Genomic DNA, 18998 nt, shown 5'->3' with positions numbered 1-18998 from the left:
GGCAGGGCCACCCCTGAGAGCTGCCCACCCCCTACACACTCAGAGCCCTGCACTGCTGAGGAGAGATAGGCTGAGATTTATTTAATAGCATTAAAAAGCTTCCAAAACTGGGCATATAGACACCCTTTATCTACAAAGCACAGCCATCAGTGGGTGATATTAAGCCATTGGTGCTGGAAAAGACAAGGGGAAATTATTTAGGTGGTGTATCTTCAGAAAGCTGGAATGAAATTTCCCCCAGCTCTCACCAGCTTGGCTGTGCTCTGCTTTCATTCAGCGGCTGCGTTTGGAGCCTTGTGAGTCTCACCGCATTCGTGGGTGTTGCTTAATTTTAAAAATATTCATTTCAATCAAGCTGAACAGAAGAAAAAGAATAGCACACAGAGAGCATGAACCCTGCAGCCTGCTGGATCTTGCTGCGCCATGTGTCCCAGCCAGGACACTTGACTAATGAGGCTTTTGAAGCAGCAGCAAGTTCAGCTGAAGAACTGAACGAAACAAAAGAATTACCTTTTTAAAAGTCCTAAAACTGAAAAAAACTTCCAGATTTTTCACAGGTGGATTTGAGTCAGCTCAGCTGCGAGGGAGAATGCTGAGGGCTTTCTTTTACTCAGCAGGTTTCTGTGAGTCAAGGATGCAGCTTGTTCAGGATGCTTTGCTCCAAAGGCTGTGGGAAGGCAGCATGTAGCATCCATAGCCATGGGTTTCATCTGTGCCCAGGTCTTGGCTATCCTTTATCCACCCAAAAGTAACTTAAAACATTAAATTGCACAGCTCAGCCCCAGATATCGAAGTCCTGGACGTTCATGATGACGAGTATTGGCTTGATGTTCTGGCACTTCTGCTCAGAGCACAAAGTACCTAATTTGGGATTAGTCAGGACACTGTGAGGCCGTGGAGGAGGCTCCCAGTTTCCAGGACACTCATATCCATCCTGGAATGCCCAGGAGAAGGCCAGGCTCCTGGGAGAAGGTTTGGTGCAGCTTTCCCTGTGGCCCAGAGGGGCTGTGGCAGTGGCCGCACATTGGGTAATTGTGTGTGCAAATCAGCCTCTTACATGGGCAATTACACCCTGGTGCTCGCTTGGGGTACCCAGGCAGCACAGAGGGTACTGCTGCCACATCCTCATGTGCTGCTCCTCAGGTCAGATGGCCCAACAGAGGCAGAGGGAATGAAAAAGAAACATTCATCCTGCCTTCCTGTTAGTTTTAGTTTTAAGGGATGAAGAGATTAATATACGGGGAAAATCAGCCTTTGCAGTGGGAGGCTGCAGCAGGAGCTCCCGTAGGCAGTCCCCCACCTGCTCTTTCTTCCCCGTGTCTGAGCCAGGAAGCTGAAACAGCCCCTTGATCAGCCTTGTGTAGCTAAAATGCCCTTCAGGGGAGCCCTGCCTGCCTTTGGAGCGATCTGGTGCTGTGGGATGAAGGCAACATGCTGGAAGCTTCACCAAGAGCACCCAGCAGGAATCTTGCTCTGGCTGCGGCAGCCATGGGATCACAGCTCCCTGAAGAGACCCGTCTGGCACCATAGCCCTCCTTCCAATTTCTGAGCTAAAGAGCTTTTCAGACCCCATCCAGATTTAGATGGAGCAGGAATGGAGTGGGGGCTGTGTCATCCCTTTCTCTCCTATGAACACAACAGGGCTTCCTGCAGCCTATTTCATCCCTGAAATTCAATGCTCTAAACCAGGACGGAGAAAGACATTCTTAAGGTTGTTTATGAAGGCTTCAGTGGAGCTCACTGTTTAACTCACAGCCTTCCACAGAGAGAGAAAAAATATCATAACAAACATTAGAAATGTTCAGGAAACAAAGAGAGAAAGAAGTGGTGTCTGTTCCTGAATTAAGCAGCCTGCCAACCACCAGCAGTTCCAGCTCCTCTTCAATCGTAAGCAAAATATTCCAGAAGTGTTTAACTTTCCTACAAAGTCTTTGAAGAAGCTTGTTACCATTACAATGAGCAAAGCACAAACAGGGCTCTTCAGTCTTGGCCAAACAACTGACTGAGCCTGGAGTAACCACAGACCCAACAGCTCAAACATGGGATGATGCACAGCCCTGCTTGGTGGGGAGCAGAATGTGGGCACAGGAAGGCAGAGAAGAATCCTATGAGTTCTGACAGCTCCAAATTATCCCCTGCTGTAAAGCTCTCTCACAGGAAAACAATAAACCATTAGGGATTTTTGTTGTTTTGGGGTTAGAATTATAGAATAGAAACACAAAATCTCCTGAGCTGGAAGGGAACCACAAAGATCAAAGCCTAGCTCCTGGCCCTGCACAGGATAACTCCAAAATCACACCATGGGTTTTTTTTATGAGGATGGCTTAAATCCCATTTCAATCTACATGGATGCAGAAGTCAAGGAAGTCCTTATCTGAACAAAGCCAGAACAAGCTGTGTTCCTGCAAGCTGCTGGGACTGCAGCAAAGTGTGGGGCTAGGGCTGGCTCCAGCTGAGCAGAAGGGAGACCTCAGTCTGTGGCTACCCTCTTCCCACAGACTGAGCAGAGAAGGTGCTCCTGTGCCCTGCTGGGAAGATAGTGGATGCTGGGTCCTACAGTGGCCAGGGAGACACCAAGTGAGGGCCATCTCCATCCCACAGCTGTGGCTTACCAGCCCAAGCCCCAGTCAGCATTAAACTGAAACCACTTCTGCATATTTTGGGACGCTACCAGCATCCATCCTCAGTACATCTGTGTCTTATGCTAAGAGAGGTCAGAATGATATCAAACCATCTTTAGAGGGCAAGAGCTGCTTGCAATGCCTGTTAACCTTCAAAGTGTTCTCTCACAAGGAAACTCCCCAAATGCCCTCCTCTAAAAATAATGCAACATAATTATGCCATTCATCACTTTTTTTTCCCTCCCCTTTTTCCCCACGCAGCTCTGTAACCTACAGCCAAAGCTGTGTTTCCCTAAGCAGAGTTTTGATAATACAGCACTATTCTCATCTCCAGCAAGTTTTACTGTAATTACAGAGATGTGTTGCAGACATTACACACTCTATAATTAGCACTAATTGCATTACATTGTCACAAAGAAGTCATTTACACTCCATGAGTTCATGAGATTGGTCTGGACAGTTTAACAGAGATGAGAAGCACTTAATGGCATCCCACAGAAGTGGCCAGCAGGAGCAAGGACAGCATCCAAGAGGCTCTCCCAGAACTCCAAGAGGGAAGGAGATTTAGAGCACAAATGCACAAAAAGGCTTCTCCACAATGATAACCTCTGTCAGATCTAGAAAGTTCTCAAAGAATGGGGAAGGTGAAATGCTATAAGTTGGGACTTTTTGGGAGGGGGGAGGGGTGGTGGGGTAGGGCAGTGTGGGTTGAAGCGTGTTCTAAACTAGTGGTGGCTGGGAAGGATTTCTGTGGATGCTGTGCCCATGGGAGTGTACAGCCCCAGTATTACATGCTTTCCCCACTTGATACCCCACAGATATAGTTTGCTGCTTCTCTTCTCCCCTGACATCACTTTCTGCAGCCCATGAAAAAGGAAGTGGCAAGGAAAGCTGGAGAGCCAGAGCTCAGGGTCCTGCTGGGTGCTGGGGAGCTCACACTGTGCTGCTGCTTCCCTCCTTCCATGTCTTGCATATAAAGGACAGAGAAAAAATGTGAAGGCAGAAACAGAATGGCTTCATTGTGGTCAACGGGACTACAGGAAAACCTCCTTCCCCTCCCCTGGCATTTCACTGGGGAACCTGGTTGAGACCCTTATGTGAGACCTCCATAAAAACATGACTCACTTTATCTGGTATCTAAGCAAACCCAGCTGGGTTTTGAGGATTGCCCTGGCACACACTTTCCAGGGTCCCAGTTTGGCTCTGGCCTCTTTCCTGACACTTGCTCAGATGCAGGATTCCTCCATGCAGAGCTTGGCTCATTCCTTGCTCCTGTGCTCTGTTGTGAGCACCATGGGCTGGGTGCTCATTGGTGTAGTTTGCCCCATCTGGGAACCAAAGAGCTGCACTAAGGGCTATCTGAGAAATTTCCCTCTGTCTGGCTGGAATTTGACCCTGCAGCATTTACAGTGTTTTTTACCTGTATCTTAGGTCTACTAAGGGCTTGAGTCCTTTATTTTTTTTTCTCTGCTACAGCAGTGTCCAATTCCTGCAGCCCCTTTGGCTTTCCCTGGCACTCAGCAGGCTCTCCAGGATTGCAGCAATGCTCTAAGTAGGATGCAGCACTCCAGGATGGATGGGCTAAGATTGGAGGAGAGCAAAAGGGCACAAAAGGGAGCAGAGAAAGCCTGTGCTGGAGGAGGAGAGGCTCTGCTTTGTATTTAAATCCAGTTAGATCCTTTGCCAGCTGAATTGGTTTGGACAGGGCACAGATGGGAACAGTTCATGCACATGGAGGAAAGAGCCATCACTTAGTGAGAGGCAAAGCCAACCTGGCAGAAGGCACGAGAGGGTCAGGCTACCATGCTGCAAAAAAATGTCTCTGCATGATGGGGATGGGGCAGCAGCTGCTGCAGGGGAGGATCTGTGCCATGATGCAGCTCTGCCCAGGAAGGAGATAACTCTCACATACCCAAACACCTGGCCAGGTGCAGCAGGTATGCAGAGATTTCTTTGCTTAAGCAAAGAGAAGTACAATGTTTTGGCATAGGAATAAGGATGGTCCCAGCTGGTGTCCCTCTAGAGTGGAGGTCCCATCATGGTGGGTCCCCACAGAATGACTTCAGGAATAAGTCTGGCTCCAAAGGTCTTTCAAGATCAACAGGCAAAGGCAGGACCAAGCTGGGAGGGCAAGGTGTCAGTACTCCAGCACAGTGGAGTTGGGAACAGCTCCAGCGTCTGTGACCATGCTTCCCCAGATAGGATGTCAGGCCTTGCTTGGGTTGGGCTCTTCATCACAATTAATTACAGTATAAGACATAATCAATGAGAAGAAATAAAGGTGGCTTAGCAAGCTCCAGCCCTTGGATGTGCTGCTGGTGTCTACAACCCTACCAGACCTGATTGGACCTGTGGTTCCCTTTTGTCCAGCATCCCATCACTGCTGTCCCTAACATTGCTCAGACATTTCAGGAGGAAACCCTGAGCCTTCTCCTAAACTGAGGAGCCAGAAGCTGGTGGGGCTGGAAAGTAGAAGGTTGTAGCCTCCTGCAAAGGACAGGTTTATGGGGACAAATACAGCTCTTGGCTATGAAGCTCACTGAACCTTTTCACCTCTGCAACTATGAATTTTTCAATAAGGATGCACTGAGAGACCTGGCACCTCCGTTTTACTTCTCCCAGCTGACTAGCAGAGGCATGGGCCATGTCCCTGTGAGGTCAGCACTAGACCATAAGAAAAACTCATTAAGGTGCTGTCCCTTCTTGGACCAAACAAGGGGCTGTTGCCCCTTCTTTGGGACACCAAACCCATGCCAGGCAAACAAGCTGGGAGAGGCCTCTGCTTCTTTTCAAGAAAATCTAGTAAATTTGATCCCTAGCTCTATCAAAAGAGGCAAAACCCAACTGTTTTCCCAAAAGTCTTGGGGGCCTTGGGGCAGAGAGGGGAGGTGAGGGTCAGCAAGAAATTTGTGTATCAAAGAAACTCAGCTCAGTGGCCAGTGGCAAAGGACTTTTCATGTGTATTTCCAGCCTCCACCAGGAGACTCTCAGATGCTGGAAGAGCCTTTAATTCAAACCAGGTGCCTCTGAAAGGAAAACACTCAGAAAGGAGAACTTGATCAGTTTCCCTCAAGAAAAAAAAAAGGTATAATAATGACGGCAATTGTGCACGTTTCAGTGAACAATCCTTCCTGGCACAACCCTCCATGCTCCCAACTGCCCATTCCAACCATGGAAACTGAAACATTTGGTGGGCTGGAGGGAGGAGAGCCAAGCACAGTACCCAGTAAAGGAGCCCCAGGCTGGTCAAAATCCACCACAAACAACTTTTGTTACCCTGCCCTGCTCTGCCCATGAACTGAGCATCAGCTCTCCCTCAAGCTACTGAGAGCACCAGAGGGGCAGCTGCAGCTCCGGAGTGATCCCTGCTGGGAAGCTGGGATGGACAACACCAACACCTGCCAGCCCCCAGCCTTCACTGCTGCAAACCAGCTGCTCCCCCAAATCCAGTGCTGGCCAAACAGAGACATAAATAACAACAGAGAGACTCAGGAAGAAGGGGATCTGCCTCCCCAGACCTACCCTGCAATGACGATGAAGAAGTCCAGGCGGTTCCATGTGTCTCCCAGGTAGCATTTCTTCCCAAAAATACCCAGTGCAATCATTTTGACGATCATTTCCACAGCAAAGAAGGCAAAGATGAAGTCATCAAAGCTCTGCAAAAGAAAGGAAAGGAGGAGGGATGCTCCTGCACACTTGCACCAAGGGAGGGAATTAGAAACCTGAGTCCAGCAAGGTCTCCTCTTGCATCTCTAAAAGCTAAATCCCTGGGAAGAAGCTGTGCTGAGAGCAGGCCTGTGTCTTCCCCAGCCTAGATGGTCCAACAGCACCCATAGTGCCAGGATAATGGGACAAGTATATTTTGGGCTCTGCTTTTACTGACCTCTAGATGGTTGGCTTTCCCCAGGCACTCCAAGAAAAGCTTAGCTAGGCTGGGGCTGGCACAGCCTGGCAGGGGCTTTGCCTGACAGCACTGCATGTTCTCATCCGAGCACCAAAACCAGAATTTTTCAAGTGCTCACAGGACAGACAGTGTAGGCAGGACCTGACATCCTGGGACACCATGCCACCATGGCTGGAGGCAGCTCAGTCCTTCCCTCTCCACATCAACCTGAGGCTGCTGTTGAGCTTCCAGCAGTGCTGGGGCTGTACCTGGAGAATCCTGCAGCGCGGTGAGTCACAGGCGATGTCCTCGCAGGGGTGGAACATGCCCAGCGTCACGCAGTTGAGCAGAATCACCAGCATGCTGACCCTCTCAAACCATCTGCACACACCCATCAAGGAGGCAACAGACCCAGAGGTGCATCCAGGAGAAGCAATATCTGAACTGGAAAGATTTTTCTGGTGTTTAAGGCCAGGAGTAGTCCAGCTTCCCTACGTTAGGTGTTCTCTGGGTTTACATGTTGAGCTACCTGCATGTGTTCTCCCCATGCTGCCATCAGTGGCTACAGCTGATGTGAAAACCACTCTAAAATGGAAGATGCATGGCAAGAGTGCTGAGTGCTGATGTGATGGATTAAAACATTTAATTAAATGAGCAATATCAACTTTTAGAAAAAAACTAAACAACCCCACACCATTAATTTCCTCTCCTAGCGTTTTACAGAAAAGCACTTTAACATTACAATTTCTATTAACCATGTCCCAGCTTATCCCAGGGGTGTTTCCCCGAAGTCACTGCTTAAACTTTCATTCCCAATCCAAATCAAGACTGCCAAACCCATTAATGAACAGCCTAAAAGCCTTTAAGTAAGGGCCAGCAGAGTCCATTCTGTACCTTGCCTCCTGCCTCTCAGAGCAATTTTGAAAGAGCTGAACTGCTGGAACAGATGTTGGATGCACTTTTGGGGCAGAATAGAGTGTGCTGCTGCAGCACATCCCCTTAGGGATGGTTCAAACCTGGTACCCACTTCCTGCATCCTTCTGGGACCATTTCCAGGAGCACAGAGATGGGAAATCCAGGCACTGGTTCAGTGTGGTGCTGGGGTTATCTTCCAGCCTAGCATGAAAAACACCCTCTCGACTGCCAGAACCCACAGACAGTAGGGCCATGCTCCTGCCTAAGTGCCAGCAGCAGCTTCTATGCTCCAGGAAAAGAAGCATGGCCCTTGTCAGACAAGAGTTTTCACTGCAACACAGCAGCGGGTGGTGTTGAGGAGCCCGTGCTGTAGCGTTTTCTGCCTGGGGAAGTGGAAGGTGAGGATGAATCAGCAGGTGCCTCCCCACCAGGCACACAGGCCTGGGGCTGGCAGCTCCTGCCACCCATCCTGGGCGAATTCGTGGAAAATCACATGGGGCTGAGTCACGGTTTGGTTGTCAACAATCTGGATCTTAATTGGGAGAAATGTTTACAGGATATTGGGATAGACATTCCAACTGTCAGGGTGGGGCTATGGGCTGGGATATTTAGCCTAAATATAGTCCTGTGGGGGCAGGCATGGAGGGCAGCCAGAAGAAGGGGCAGCTACTGAAGGGAATCCCCAGCTTGGGTGGCTGGGAAGACCCCCCCAGCAGAACCAGCCATATCCAGGGCTCTGCCAGCAAGGAGCTGCAAAGTCCTTGGGAACATAAAGAATTAAAAGAAACCCTGTATAATCCCAGAGGGGAGACAGAAGGAATGTCACCTTCATGGGCTGTGCAAGATACGCAGCAGGGAAGTGAGGATGTCCCAGGAAAGCTGGGCTGGGTCAATCAGAACCTGCAAAGACAAATGGACAAATCCCCAGACAGTCAAAGATCCATTTGAATTCTTCCATGGCAGTGGACAAGAGCCTTCACTGGATGTGGATCTCCTCCATACACTCCATCCCAGTTGGGGGTGCTTTTGCCCCAGTAGGCAGCTGTTGATGCTGGCTGGGGACTGCAAATTCCTGGGGAAGCAGAGACGGGCACACAACCATGGTGGGCATCAGCTTGGAGCCACTCTGATCTCACCTCCTCCCTGTCCAAGACCCAGCACAGCCCTAATACTCACCCAGGGCAGCTGAGCAGAGCCAAGCCCACCACAGCCCCATGTCTAGCACAGAGGGATGAGCAAAGGCTGAAATGGCACCAAAGACACCCTCCCTGTCCTTCCCTGGCATGCCACAGTCTGCATCATGCCTCAGATGCCCCTCAATACTCATTAGAGTGTACCAGTGACTGATTGCAAGTGGAGGGAAGCCAGGAGAGTGCAGCCCCCAAGATGCCACAACCTGCCCTACATAGGGCACCAGCTGTGGCCAGCAGGGAGATTTGGGGACCAGCACCACATCTGTACCTCCAAGAGGGTCCCCATGGTACAGCCAGCAACCCCTACCTGCCCAAAGACATGGTGCCCTGGGCTAGAACCTCCCATCTTGGCATAGCCATGGCCTCCCCCATGCTGCCCACCATGGCTATGGTGAAGGTCCCCCCATCCTATCCTGTCCCCCCTTCTTAGGGTTGCCCTCCCCACATCCCAACTTGTCTTGCAGGAACAAACATCTGCAGGCAGGAAAACAGCCTGGAGAGTGGGGAGGACCGAGAGAGCAGGAGGGGAGTTTATTTGCTGAGGGCAGAGTTTTTTTACCCCAAATTTAACTGCAGACCACTTATCAACACATTTCCCTGGAGCACATACATTTCAGTCCCATATAACACTTTACCCTGATTAAATATTCCTGGGACAGGCACCCCAGCAGTGCCAAGGGCAGTATGTTAATGTGCAGCTGATAGATCAGAAGTTTGGGGGGGGGTGTTATTCTTTTCCCCCTCCTTTTTTTTCCAGCTGAATGAAGATTCAAGCTCTTTCTTCTGCTAATGGGATTTTCAGAGGCACACAAAGTGCTTCTGGCTATGGCTTTGTACCGACCCTCCTTTGAGCAGAGAGGCTGACAAAGAGAAACTCGTCAATTAGCAAAAGCAGAAGGTGCTTTTTTGAATGCCTCTCACTGCTGCAGGGAAGGGGCAAATCAGCTTCGGGGAAGCATCAGAGATAGTGTTGGTCCCTGGCCAGCAGTTCAGGTGAGGAGGAGAATACTTGAAAGGAGGGGCAGAGGTGGCATTGCCACCACCTAGTGTCACGCTGAGCCCACAGCCCTCGCTGCATGAGATAAATATTTGCTGGGAACAGAGCTGGCCTTCAGGGTCCTGCCCCTTCCTCACACCAAGCAGGGCTGATATTTAAAAGAAAAAGGATTAATAATGGGGTTCATAACTACACAGCAGGTGATCACCCCATCCACCCCACTGACCCCAGGTGTCAGAAAGTCACCACTTTTAAGGGTCAACTGCTAATCCCAGCGTATTCTTTAAAATCCACATTTTTACAATCAACATGCTCAAGGCAGGCAGCCAAAATCCTCACAGATTCTTTTCAACTAAAAAAAAAAAATCTGTTTCTGCCACACAGAAATTCGCAGTAACACTTCTGTTGTAACCTGACTCTTAAAATTCATAAGATAGAGAGAACAAAAGAAAAAAAAAGAAGGAAAATGTCCAGAAGTCACTCACTTGTTACCAAAGGAGCCCTTTCCCACCATCAGTGCTCCCAGTGCCATGTGCCCGCGATTCACAGCACCTGACCTTTCGCAATTAAGAGGCAAGAGTCCCAGATTGAATTAGCCAGCACTACCCAGCCTAATATATTTAAAAGAGAAAGATATTGAATTATGCTTGCTATGATTTGGTTGCAGAAGTTTGGATCAGATTCGCCAGTGAGTGAATTAAATCAGGATCCGTTGCCCAAGGGCAGCAGTAACCAGGTAAGATGGTCTGTCCAGCTGCATCCCGGACACTCTCCAAGGAGCTGGAGCATTTGCACTGGTCCTGGTGGGCTCTTTGGTTTGGGAGTGAGAAGAGCAGGCACCTCTGTGCCCCAGAGATGGGGGTCCCTTTCCCTGGGGAAGTGCCACTGACTGAGCCAAGTACGGAGGGGAGCATTTGGTGATGCTCTACAGGGACACACACTCTTCTATGGGATTAATATTTATTTCTTCCATGATGTTTTGCTATTCCCAGGTAGCTCCCACCATTCCCCCTCTCCTTCTTCCCTGCATGCCTCTCTCTCCCTTCCTGACCCCTCCTGCCACTCTCCAGCGAAGTAGCATCTCCAAGGACAGCTGCTACTTCTCCAAGGACATGAGCTACCATTGCTGGGAAGTGAGGTGGGACAGCCCTCCACACCCCCACCCCCCACAAGCACAAGCACTGTGATGGGAGCAGGGCTCCATGGGCAAGGGGAGGCAGCCCTGCAGCACCAGGGGCTGCAGGTTTGTACCATGCAATGAAACTCAACCATAGCAATGCATAAAAAACCCTGGATCCAGACAGGTGACACTGGGCTCTCTTTGCTGCCTGTTTTTCAGAGCAAGGAGTCATCGTTTTGACCCAGAGATCACATCCAGGACCAAGTGCCCCATCAGCACCCACAGCCATTGCTTCTGTGCCAGGAGAAGCCCTCACTCACTGGGACAGCAGCTGGGATTTGACAAATGTGTGGAAAGTGCTGGCAAGGCCTGGAAATTTTTGTGCAAATGTGATTTGAAAATTGGGTTGAAATGACAGCCTTCCCCTGCAGTGTCACCAAGTCCCACCAGCTTAGGAGTGACACCAGGATAAGCTGCAGACGTTAATGAGAGTGGAGTTTTAGGCTTCATTCATATCATCAATTCCAGAAATAGCCCCTTTGACAGAAGCATAATGGCACTTCCAGGGCCTGGCCTTTGAGGGGGGTGGGAGAAGGCAGGGAATAAAATCCTAAAACATTAATTTAGGCCATTTGCAAGGGAAGTTAAAAGTCCTCAGAATTAATCTGCCTCACAGATGGAAATAATAACCCCTTCCCAGCTTTGCCTCCGACTGCACCAAGGCAACAGGAAAAGGTTCATCATGTCATGCCCAGTTAAAGGTTATAGGATTCCCAACACAGTCCTGAACATTTAATTAGATTTTTTTTCCTACCACATTCCTTCCAAAGCAAGACTGGCCTCTGTATTTTGCTTTTAGCATTTGCAGGAAGCATTTCCACCTCTGTGGATGCAACAATGCCAGAGATGCTCTCAAATTATCTCTATCCAGTGAATCCACTTCCCTGACCTGCAGCCAGGCACTGGCAGGGATCTGCCCCCAGTGTCATTGTAACGTGGTCTCTACCCTACAGCTTTGCCCTCCCAGATGCTTTTCCAGGCCTGCTCCCACCTGCCCCTCTGAGGGACACAAGCTCAGGCTGAAGCAGGGAAGATGCTGCAGGGTTTACAGCCCTTCCTGCAGCATCACAGCACCACAGCAGCAGTAGACCTGCTTTTCCCTGGCAGGATGGAAAAGCCACTGCAGGCACAGCAGCCCTGTCATGCTCATGGCACATGTGTGATGGAGCACTTGCCTCCTGCCCTGTGGTCTGCAGGGATTTGTGCCAGGCAAGTCCCATCGCCAGGGCATTCCTGGAAAGCTCAGAGGCTCCTCCAGTGAGGTTGCACAAAAGGGTTTAAAAATTCAAGCACTGCTCAGAGAGTGTTTCCATTTCCATCGTGTGGCAGTCTGCCCCATCCCAGGTCACTGCAGCTGGCAGGCTGAGGACACACTGCCAGGAGCTGGCATGACCCCACTGAGCCTGGCATATCCCCATCCACTGGCTCTGAGCTGGGGAAAAGCCAGGCAGGAGCATCCCTGCCTCATCAATGCTCTGCAGCAATTCAAAACCATTTCCCTCCCAGTGCAGACAGACGCAGGAGGTTCTTTTAATTCATGCAGCTTCACAATTAAACCTGGGAAACCAAAACAGGGCAATTATTCATGGCAGTGTTTTTGGAAATGTCATCTCTAATTCATTTTGGCTTGCAGATGTTCAAAGGGATGCACTGCTGGCTACTCCCCTCTGCCATGAAAGGCAGCACTCTGCTCCCATCCTGGCGAGACTACGGAGTCCCCAGTGGCCCCGTAACACAAAAAAGGGACTGTAAAGCCCAAAAGAGGAGGAAATGGGGGATTTCAGGGAGCAATCATCTTATCATTCTTCTCCCAAGGACTTAGAATCAGCACTGTCAGCTGCAGGCAAAGATGCTGTCCTCTGCTTTGAGATGCAGCTACCTCTGAAGAGAGAGGTAGGATTTGCTCAGCAGTGTGGAGGAGCCCTGTTCATCCACCCAAGTAATGAAGCAAAGAATGATGCCATATCTAGAGGGGATGGGGAGTGAAAAAAATGGTTGTTTGGTAAAAAAAAAAAAAAAAAAAGAAAAAAATTGAAACCCTGATGAGGTTCTTATTTATCTTAGAGTTTCGGTATTGTTTCCTGGTAACCTTTTAGATTTCTACTTCAAGAGCTTTTTTCCAGCAACCAAAAGGGTTTAAAGTCTTATTGCTTAAAGAGAGAAAAAAAATGAAGATAAAAAAAATTCTGCAAGCTGAGTGACTTGCATAATCTCCAAACTTCAGGAGCTGGAGCTTTTAAGAAAAGCCCTACATACCGCTTGCAATTAACTCCTGAGCTGGGAGGCCTCAGCTGCTGGCAGCCTGGCTCTGGGACCAGCATCTGCAAGGATGGGTGTTTTAATAAAATAAATATAATATCATATAATATAATGTAATAAAATGTCAAGCAGGAGCACTTTAGGCTAAATTTATTTTGGCTTCTCATCCCAGTCCTTCCCTCCTCCTCATGCCTATCTCAGCACCAAGAGCAATGTCCAAAACAGCCCAAAATGAACTGGTGCAAAGGGTCGGTGCATGGCCCCAGCCCTGGTCCAGCAGGATGGGTCAGGTGGGAGCCCCATGGAGTTCACCAGCTCTTTCACCAGCCAAAGCCATGTGCTAAGACCCCAACTCCCACTGCTTTGCATCTTCTGGAGAGAAGGGCAGAAGAGAAGAAGGTGAAGCCTCACTTGCCCAAACCAACCTCCACAGAAGCTTCAACTTCCCCCCGATCTCCCTCTCCCAACAGTTTGGCACCTTCAGCTAATATTTGGGTGGCTCAGGGACAGGCACTCCTCCCATTCATCCCACCAGAATGGGGCTGCAGAGGTGGGAGCATGTCCCCATCCTCTACCCAGACCTGTCCCTCCCAGCTCCCAGCTCAGCCTCTGCACCAACCATCACCTCCTGTGACAGAGACAGGGGATGGGCTCCCTCCCAGCAGCTCACACATGGCATTAACAAAGATGTTGTCGTGAACAGTAAAATCCTTCCTAATGGCCGGGTCTTCCACAGGGAGACCGCAGCTACCAGTTAAAACACTCTCAATATGCCAAAGCCATTGCTGAGGCTCAATAACTTATTTAAGACCCTTTCCCCCACCACGCCTTATAAAGTGCACATTGGATGGACACTAAACTGCCAGATATATATATTTAAACTCACTCACTGTAAATGTCCCTTAATAGCACCTGCCCCTAAAGCTCAGCGGTGCCAGTTGCTCTCCAGGACACATCCGCAACACCCAGCAGTGCCACCTCCTCACAATGCACAGACCCAGCCACACTCCAGGACAGAGGAAAACGCATGGAAACCCAGGGAAATGATGCAGCACATGCAGATGCGTCTTCCCCTGCTGCTTACGCAGAGCAGCACCTCATGCAGAACTGCCAGAGGCATCTCTTCCTCACTAAGGGACCCCGGATATTTGGGATACTATTAAGTTTCTGCCATCCGTGATTCTGCTTGTTGCTATACTCAAGACAAAAACCATTATGCAAGGCTGACTAAACAAGTTGCAGTGAAATCTTTGTAACATCCTACACCAACACATAGTTGGGATATGTCACATATTTGTCTTATTTTGCTCCTTCTTTGTCCTTTTTTAGTCTCCTTTTACTTTTTCCCCCTTGGAAGTACGCTAGTTCCCATGGAAACAGTGATGTTATGGGTATGGACAGAGCTCCAGTGACGTCCACAAGTTCAGTATAAAAGCAGATTTATGTAACAGTTGGTGAAATGAAGGAATTGAAGGGATGTCTCTGCATGGCCACACATGTGGCATCAGGGCTGCCGTGCCAAGGAGGTTGTGCTGGTCAGACAAGTTCACACTAGAGGGGGAAAGAATGACAGGACAGGAAAGAGGAGTTCCCAGACTCAAGGAAAGATGGATGAGGATAAAACTAGTCCTAAGCATATATATATATATATATATATATATATATATATATATATATATATATATATATATATATAAAAATCTATGTTTATTGTTTATATTTTAATATTGATGTATTTCCTTCAAGACCATCTCTCACTCTCTGCTGCTGGCACAGAGGGTAGATGAGATCTAGGGTACTGACCCTGGGAACAGAAACTCTCCTGCCTGCACTCACTGGGAGCTGCAGGAGTACAGCCTGATCCTTGCTGCTGCCCCAGCCCCAGGATGGAGGCCCTAGCTGACAGTGCCTGGCTCCATGGCCAGGGAAGGAGATCCCCTCTGAGCCAGACCTGCCTGAAGCCGGAAGGGGATCATTGTCAGGAGGCTCCTGCAGGCTTCAAAGACTGAGCAAGTCAGGCACATTTCCTTTTTTTTGCAAACCTGTGATTTAAATCCCTTCCTAGGGCAGCACACAGATGGAGGGAATGTCTCTCTTCCTCCTCCTCCTCCTCCTCTTCCTCCTCCTCTGCCATCAGTCCCCAAGGAAGAAGCCTGAACAGCTTCCAAAATGAGGCATTGCCATGCCCAGAGACATGCCACCTTGAACCCCCACTTCCCACAGAGGCTTGGCTGGCAGGCACCACGCTGCACAGAGCCAAGACCTCCAAATATCAATGTATTAATAAAGCCAGGGAAGCGATAGGCTGATTACATCCCAGGGACATGCTGGGGAGAACAAGCCTGTGCTAATTGTCCTGGCAGCTCTTCTGCTTCCCTTACCATCCCTGACAAGCTCACTCTCTGCTCCCACCAACACTGGGTTAACCCTCTTTGGCCAGGAAAACTCTGTGCCCACACCTGCAAAGCCAAATATTCCTTGTGAAGCCAAAGTATTCCCTGTGAAGATTAGCACCCTGCCTGTCACAGGCTCTCTGCCTCCCTCCACAGACCTCTCCCCTGGGGACCACTCTTCCTCCCCCACATCCCCAGCCACTGGAGGATGCAGCCCTCTGAGCCCCCAAACTCCCACATGAGCTGAAACCAAATCCCAGCCTATTAAATATACACAAAGTAAGTGCATGAAAGATGCATCCAGGGAGGAGAATGTCATTGGGGCAGTGCAGGAGATGGGACAGGTCTGCAGGATCATCACCACCTCTGCTGATTAATCCAGCACATCCCTAATCACCCAGACAAGTGGATGGCAGTATGGCACCAAGTGAGGACCACAAAACCTGGTGAACATGGGGAGAGACAGCAATTACAGCTAGTCTGCATGTTCCCTGCAGCAATCCCAGCTGGATCTTGGGCAGAGGGAAAGGGAATTCCCTCTGTTGACTGAGGGCCAGGGGAAACCTCAGAGGAAGAGCTCTTGGTGAGCAAGCTAAACAAACAACCCCATTTCCATCCCAGACACATGACCTGTTTCTACCCTGCCCCAGCCTTCCACTCAGCCCATTCCCATTCATCCAGAGTCACTGGGCAAGGGATGCTTATGTGCAGACTGTGACAGACAGGGAAACCATGGCACAGGGCAGGATCCTGGGAGGGAACCCTCCTAGAGAGGCAGAGCATCTGAAGCACAGCACAGCCCTCACCAGCAAACCTCACACTGCCAGACCCACAGAGTCATCACCAAGAAGTCCCAAAAGGCAAATAGGAATGAAGACATTCCACAGCACCTTCCACCCACCCTCCTTCACCAAGAAGGGAACTGTGTCCACTGCACAGAGGCAAACACCTTCCAAGACCCCTAGAGAAGCTCAGGCTTTGGGGTTTGTCCATTTGTACTCACCAAATGGGCAGTGTGGGGCTTGGGGGAGGAAGAGGGGAGACAGGATGAGAAGCAGAGTGCTGGCTGCAGTGGCTCCAAGAGGAGCCAAAAGCATGCAGCTCTTGGCCACATCTGTTGCAGCTGCGCCCTTCATGTCCCCAGCACAGTATTTTGATTGCAGAAGGGTACAAGCTCAAAATCCCTAAGGAAACCTGGCCAAACCTTACAAAAAGCTCAGAGGACAAATCCAAGGACAAACCTAGAATCATTTTAAGCCTATGGAACAAGCCATGGCAGAAGGGCTGGAGGGCCCCTTATCATCACTTCTGAAGGGTCCAAACGGCTTAAAGGAGAGCTGGGGGACGCAGACCCCATGTCCCCACACCTTCTCCTTTCCCCTTCACTGCTGCCCTGACCTGGGGACACTGGCCTGGGGGGTCCCCAGGAGTTTCTGAGGGCATGGCCTGACTTGCTGTGATTGGAAGGGTAGCTGAGGGAGAGCCTCCTTTGAAGAAACCTTGCTCTGGGAGCTGTGCATGACCCAGGGAGAACCAAGCCCTTCCCGCTTACTGGTTGGCATTCGCCAATGCCGGGAACAACTTTCCATTAAGAGTGTTGCTGGAGAAATACAGCTTTGGGGCGACTCAAACCACCCACCGATTTTTGTGTATGTTTTCTTACCCGGCTGCAAGTTGCAGGAAAAATAATATTAAAGAAATTATGTTTACAAAGTCTGAACATGATGATGATTTTCCAAATGGCCTGCTAAACTGTTTCATTTAGAAACTGAGACAATGTTTCCTTTCTAAAAAAAAAAAATCAATGTAATATACATTATTTTGTTGCAGGTTAAGTACTAATTAGACTGGAACCATCTTACACACTTTGGGTTTTGAAGTCCATGATCAATAAAAATAAGAAAAATGGCTGTTTTCAGTGAAAGCAACACCGAGCTTTCACAATGGAGATGAGTAGCAAGGAGGGAATTCTGCAGGTGGGGAAGTGGAGGTCAAGGCTACCCCAGTCCACAATCCCTGCCTTTTTCCCTGCATGGAAGAGTCTACAGCCAGTCTGTGATTTCACTGGGAGATGCTGGTGCACCTGACTCAGCTTTTGAGGTGTGTACAAGGAACACTCATCTGCAGGAACAGAAAAATCCCGACAGCACATCAAAATCCCACAGTGACTAAAATCCATCCCAGGCTTATGTGGAACGACCAGGAGCAGGAAGCTGCTCTCCCCAGGGCTGAGCCACTGTGGGCAGCAGGAGCTGGAGCAGGGGCTCAGCAGAGTTGGGTGTTTGGTCTAACTGAACCCTGCAGGCAAATCCATGGCAGGAATGCATGGATTAGCATCTTGCTTGCAGAGAAGAAGGAGTGAGGTGGTAGAGGAAGGAAGAAGCAGGAGGAGACGTTTGGGATGGTGCTCAGTACAGGAGCCACGCTCTGCTGTGGCACTTGTGTGGACACAGGGGATGCCACCCCAAAACACCTCCCAGTCTCACACACTCTCACAGCTGCAGCCAGGGCAAACAGGGCAAGACCAGCTTAAAAGCAGGATTCACCCCACATGCTCCAGCCCAAATCTTGGCCTGCACTCAGATGTGATGTCCTATACATGCCACACCCCACTGCCCAAAAAACAAAGGTAGATGTGGAGGGAAGGTGTATGAGAAGCAGCAGAGGCTCCACTGCAGGGTTTGCATGATGGATGTTAGATGAAATATCTGAAGTCTTAGAAAAGATGGCAAAAGCGGCTATTTTGTAAAAGTTAAGGTACATCCTATGGAATCTGCTTGCAGGGATGGCACTGCCCCTGGTTTCCTCTACCCAGGCAAGGACAGCTGCTAGAGAGGGGCACAGAGTCAACCATGTCCTCTACTCCTGCAATTCCCTCCCAGCAACCTGCTTGCTGCTAGTGGTAGTCCAAGTGTGATTCCGGTATTCTCAGGGGAAACAGACCAGTCCAGTCTACCCTCCAGGCAAGGAAAGACAAGCAGAAGGATGAAGCCTGGCTAGCAGCAGGGCAGCTTCCCACCTTCCCAGCAGTCAAGACGCAGGCAGTGCTCCAGAGCTTCCCGGGGGTTTGGGGCATCACAGCAGTTTGATGTTTTCAGCTTCCTGGCAGTGCATTGGAGTCTCCTTGCAAAGATGGGAAGTGGGAACAAACAGGGAGCAAGGTGAGCACAGGGTTGGCTGCCTGGGATGGCAGGAAAGGGGACAAGATGGGACACGGCACCAGGGATGCTCATCCCGCTCCCAGCATTTGAAGATCCCTCTGGGTATCCCAAGGTGCTGCTACCACAGGGAGGGGGCTTTTCTTCCCAAGGATCAGGTAGATAAGCTTACCAGGGTGCAGGGATATGCATCCCTGTGAGGTAGCACCCACAGGGCTGAGGGGTACAGGAGACTCTAAGGGAGAACCATTCCAGTGCTGCCACCCTGCAGTGGCACTGGCAGGTATCTGGCCAGTGCCCTCCTGCTGGCATGACTCAAGTAGGAATTTATTAAACACAAAATTCCCTATTTAATTAGCATCAGGCTTCAACAGCAGCTAACAATAGCCAGGAAGCTCA

General features: G+C 49.8%; 1 protein-coding gene across 1 annotated transcript in view; it reads right to left on the bottom strand.

Moving 5' to 3' along the window:
• The window catches only part of CACNA1G (calcium voltage-gated channel subunit alpha1 G), a 142728-nt gene that overhangs the window by 90725 nt on the left and 33005 nt on the right, over nt 1-18998 (bottom strand). Inside the window, exons 2-3 of the mRNA XM_053960060.1 lie at nt 6774-6885; nt 6144-6277 (exon numbers count right to left, since the gene is read on the bottom strand). Of these exons, the coding sequence (XP_053816035.1) occupies nt 6144-6277; nt 6774-6885 (246 nt within the window). The remainder of the gene's footprint in view (nt 1-6143; nt 6278-6773; nt 6886-18998) is intronic.

Source organism: Vidua chalybeata, chromosome 19, assembly GCF_026979565.1.
Source record: "Vidua chalybeata isolate OUT-0048 chromosome 19, bVidCha1 merged haplotype, whole genome shotgun sequence".
NCBI classification, from domain to species: Eukaryota; Metazoa; Chordata; class Aves; order Passeriformes; family Viduidae; genus Vidua; species Vidua chalybeata.
This window is presented reverse-complemented; position numbering and strand designations above follow the sequence as displayed.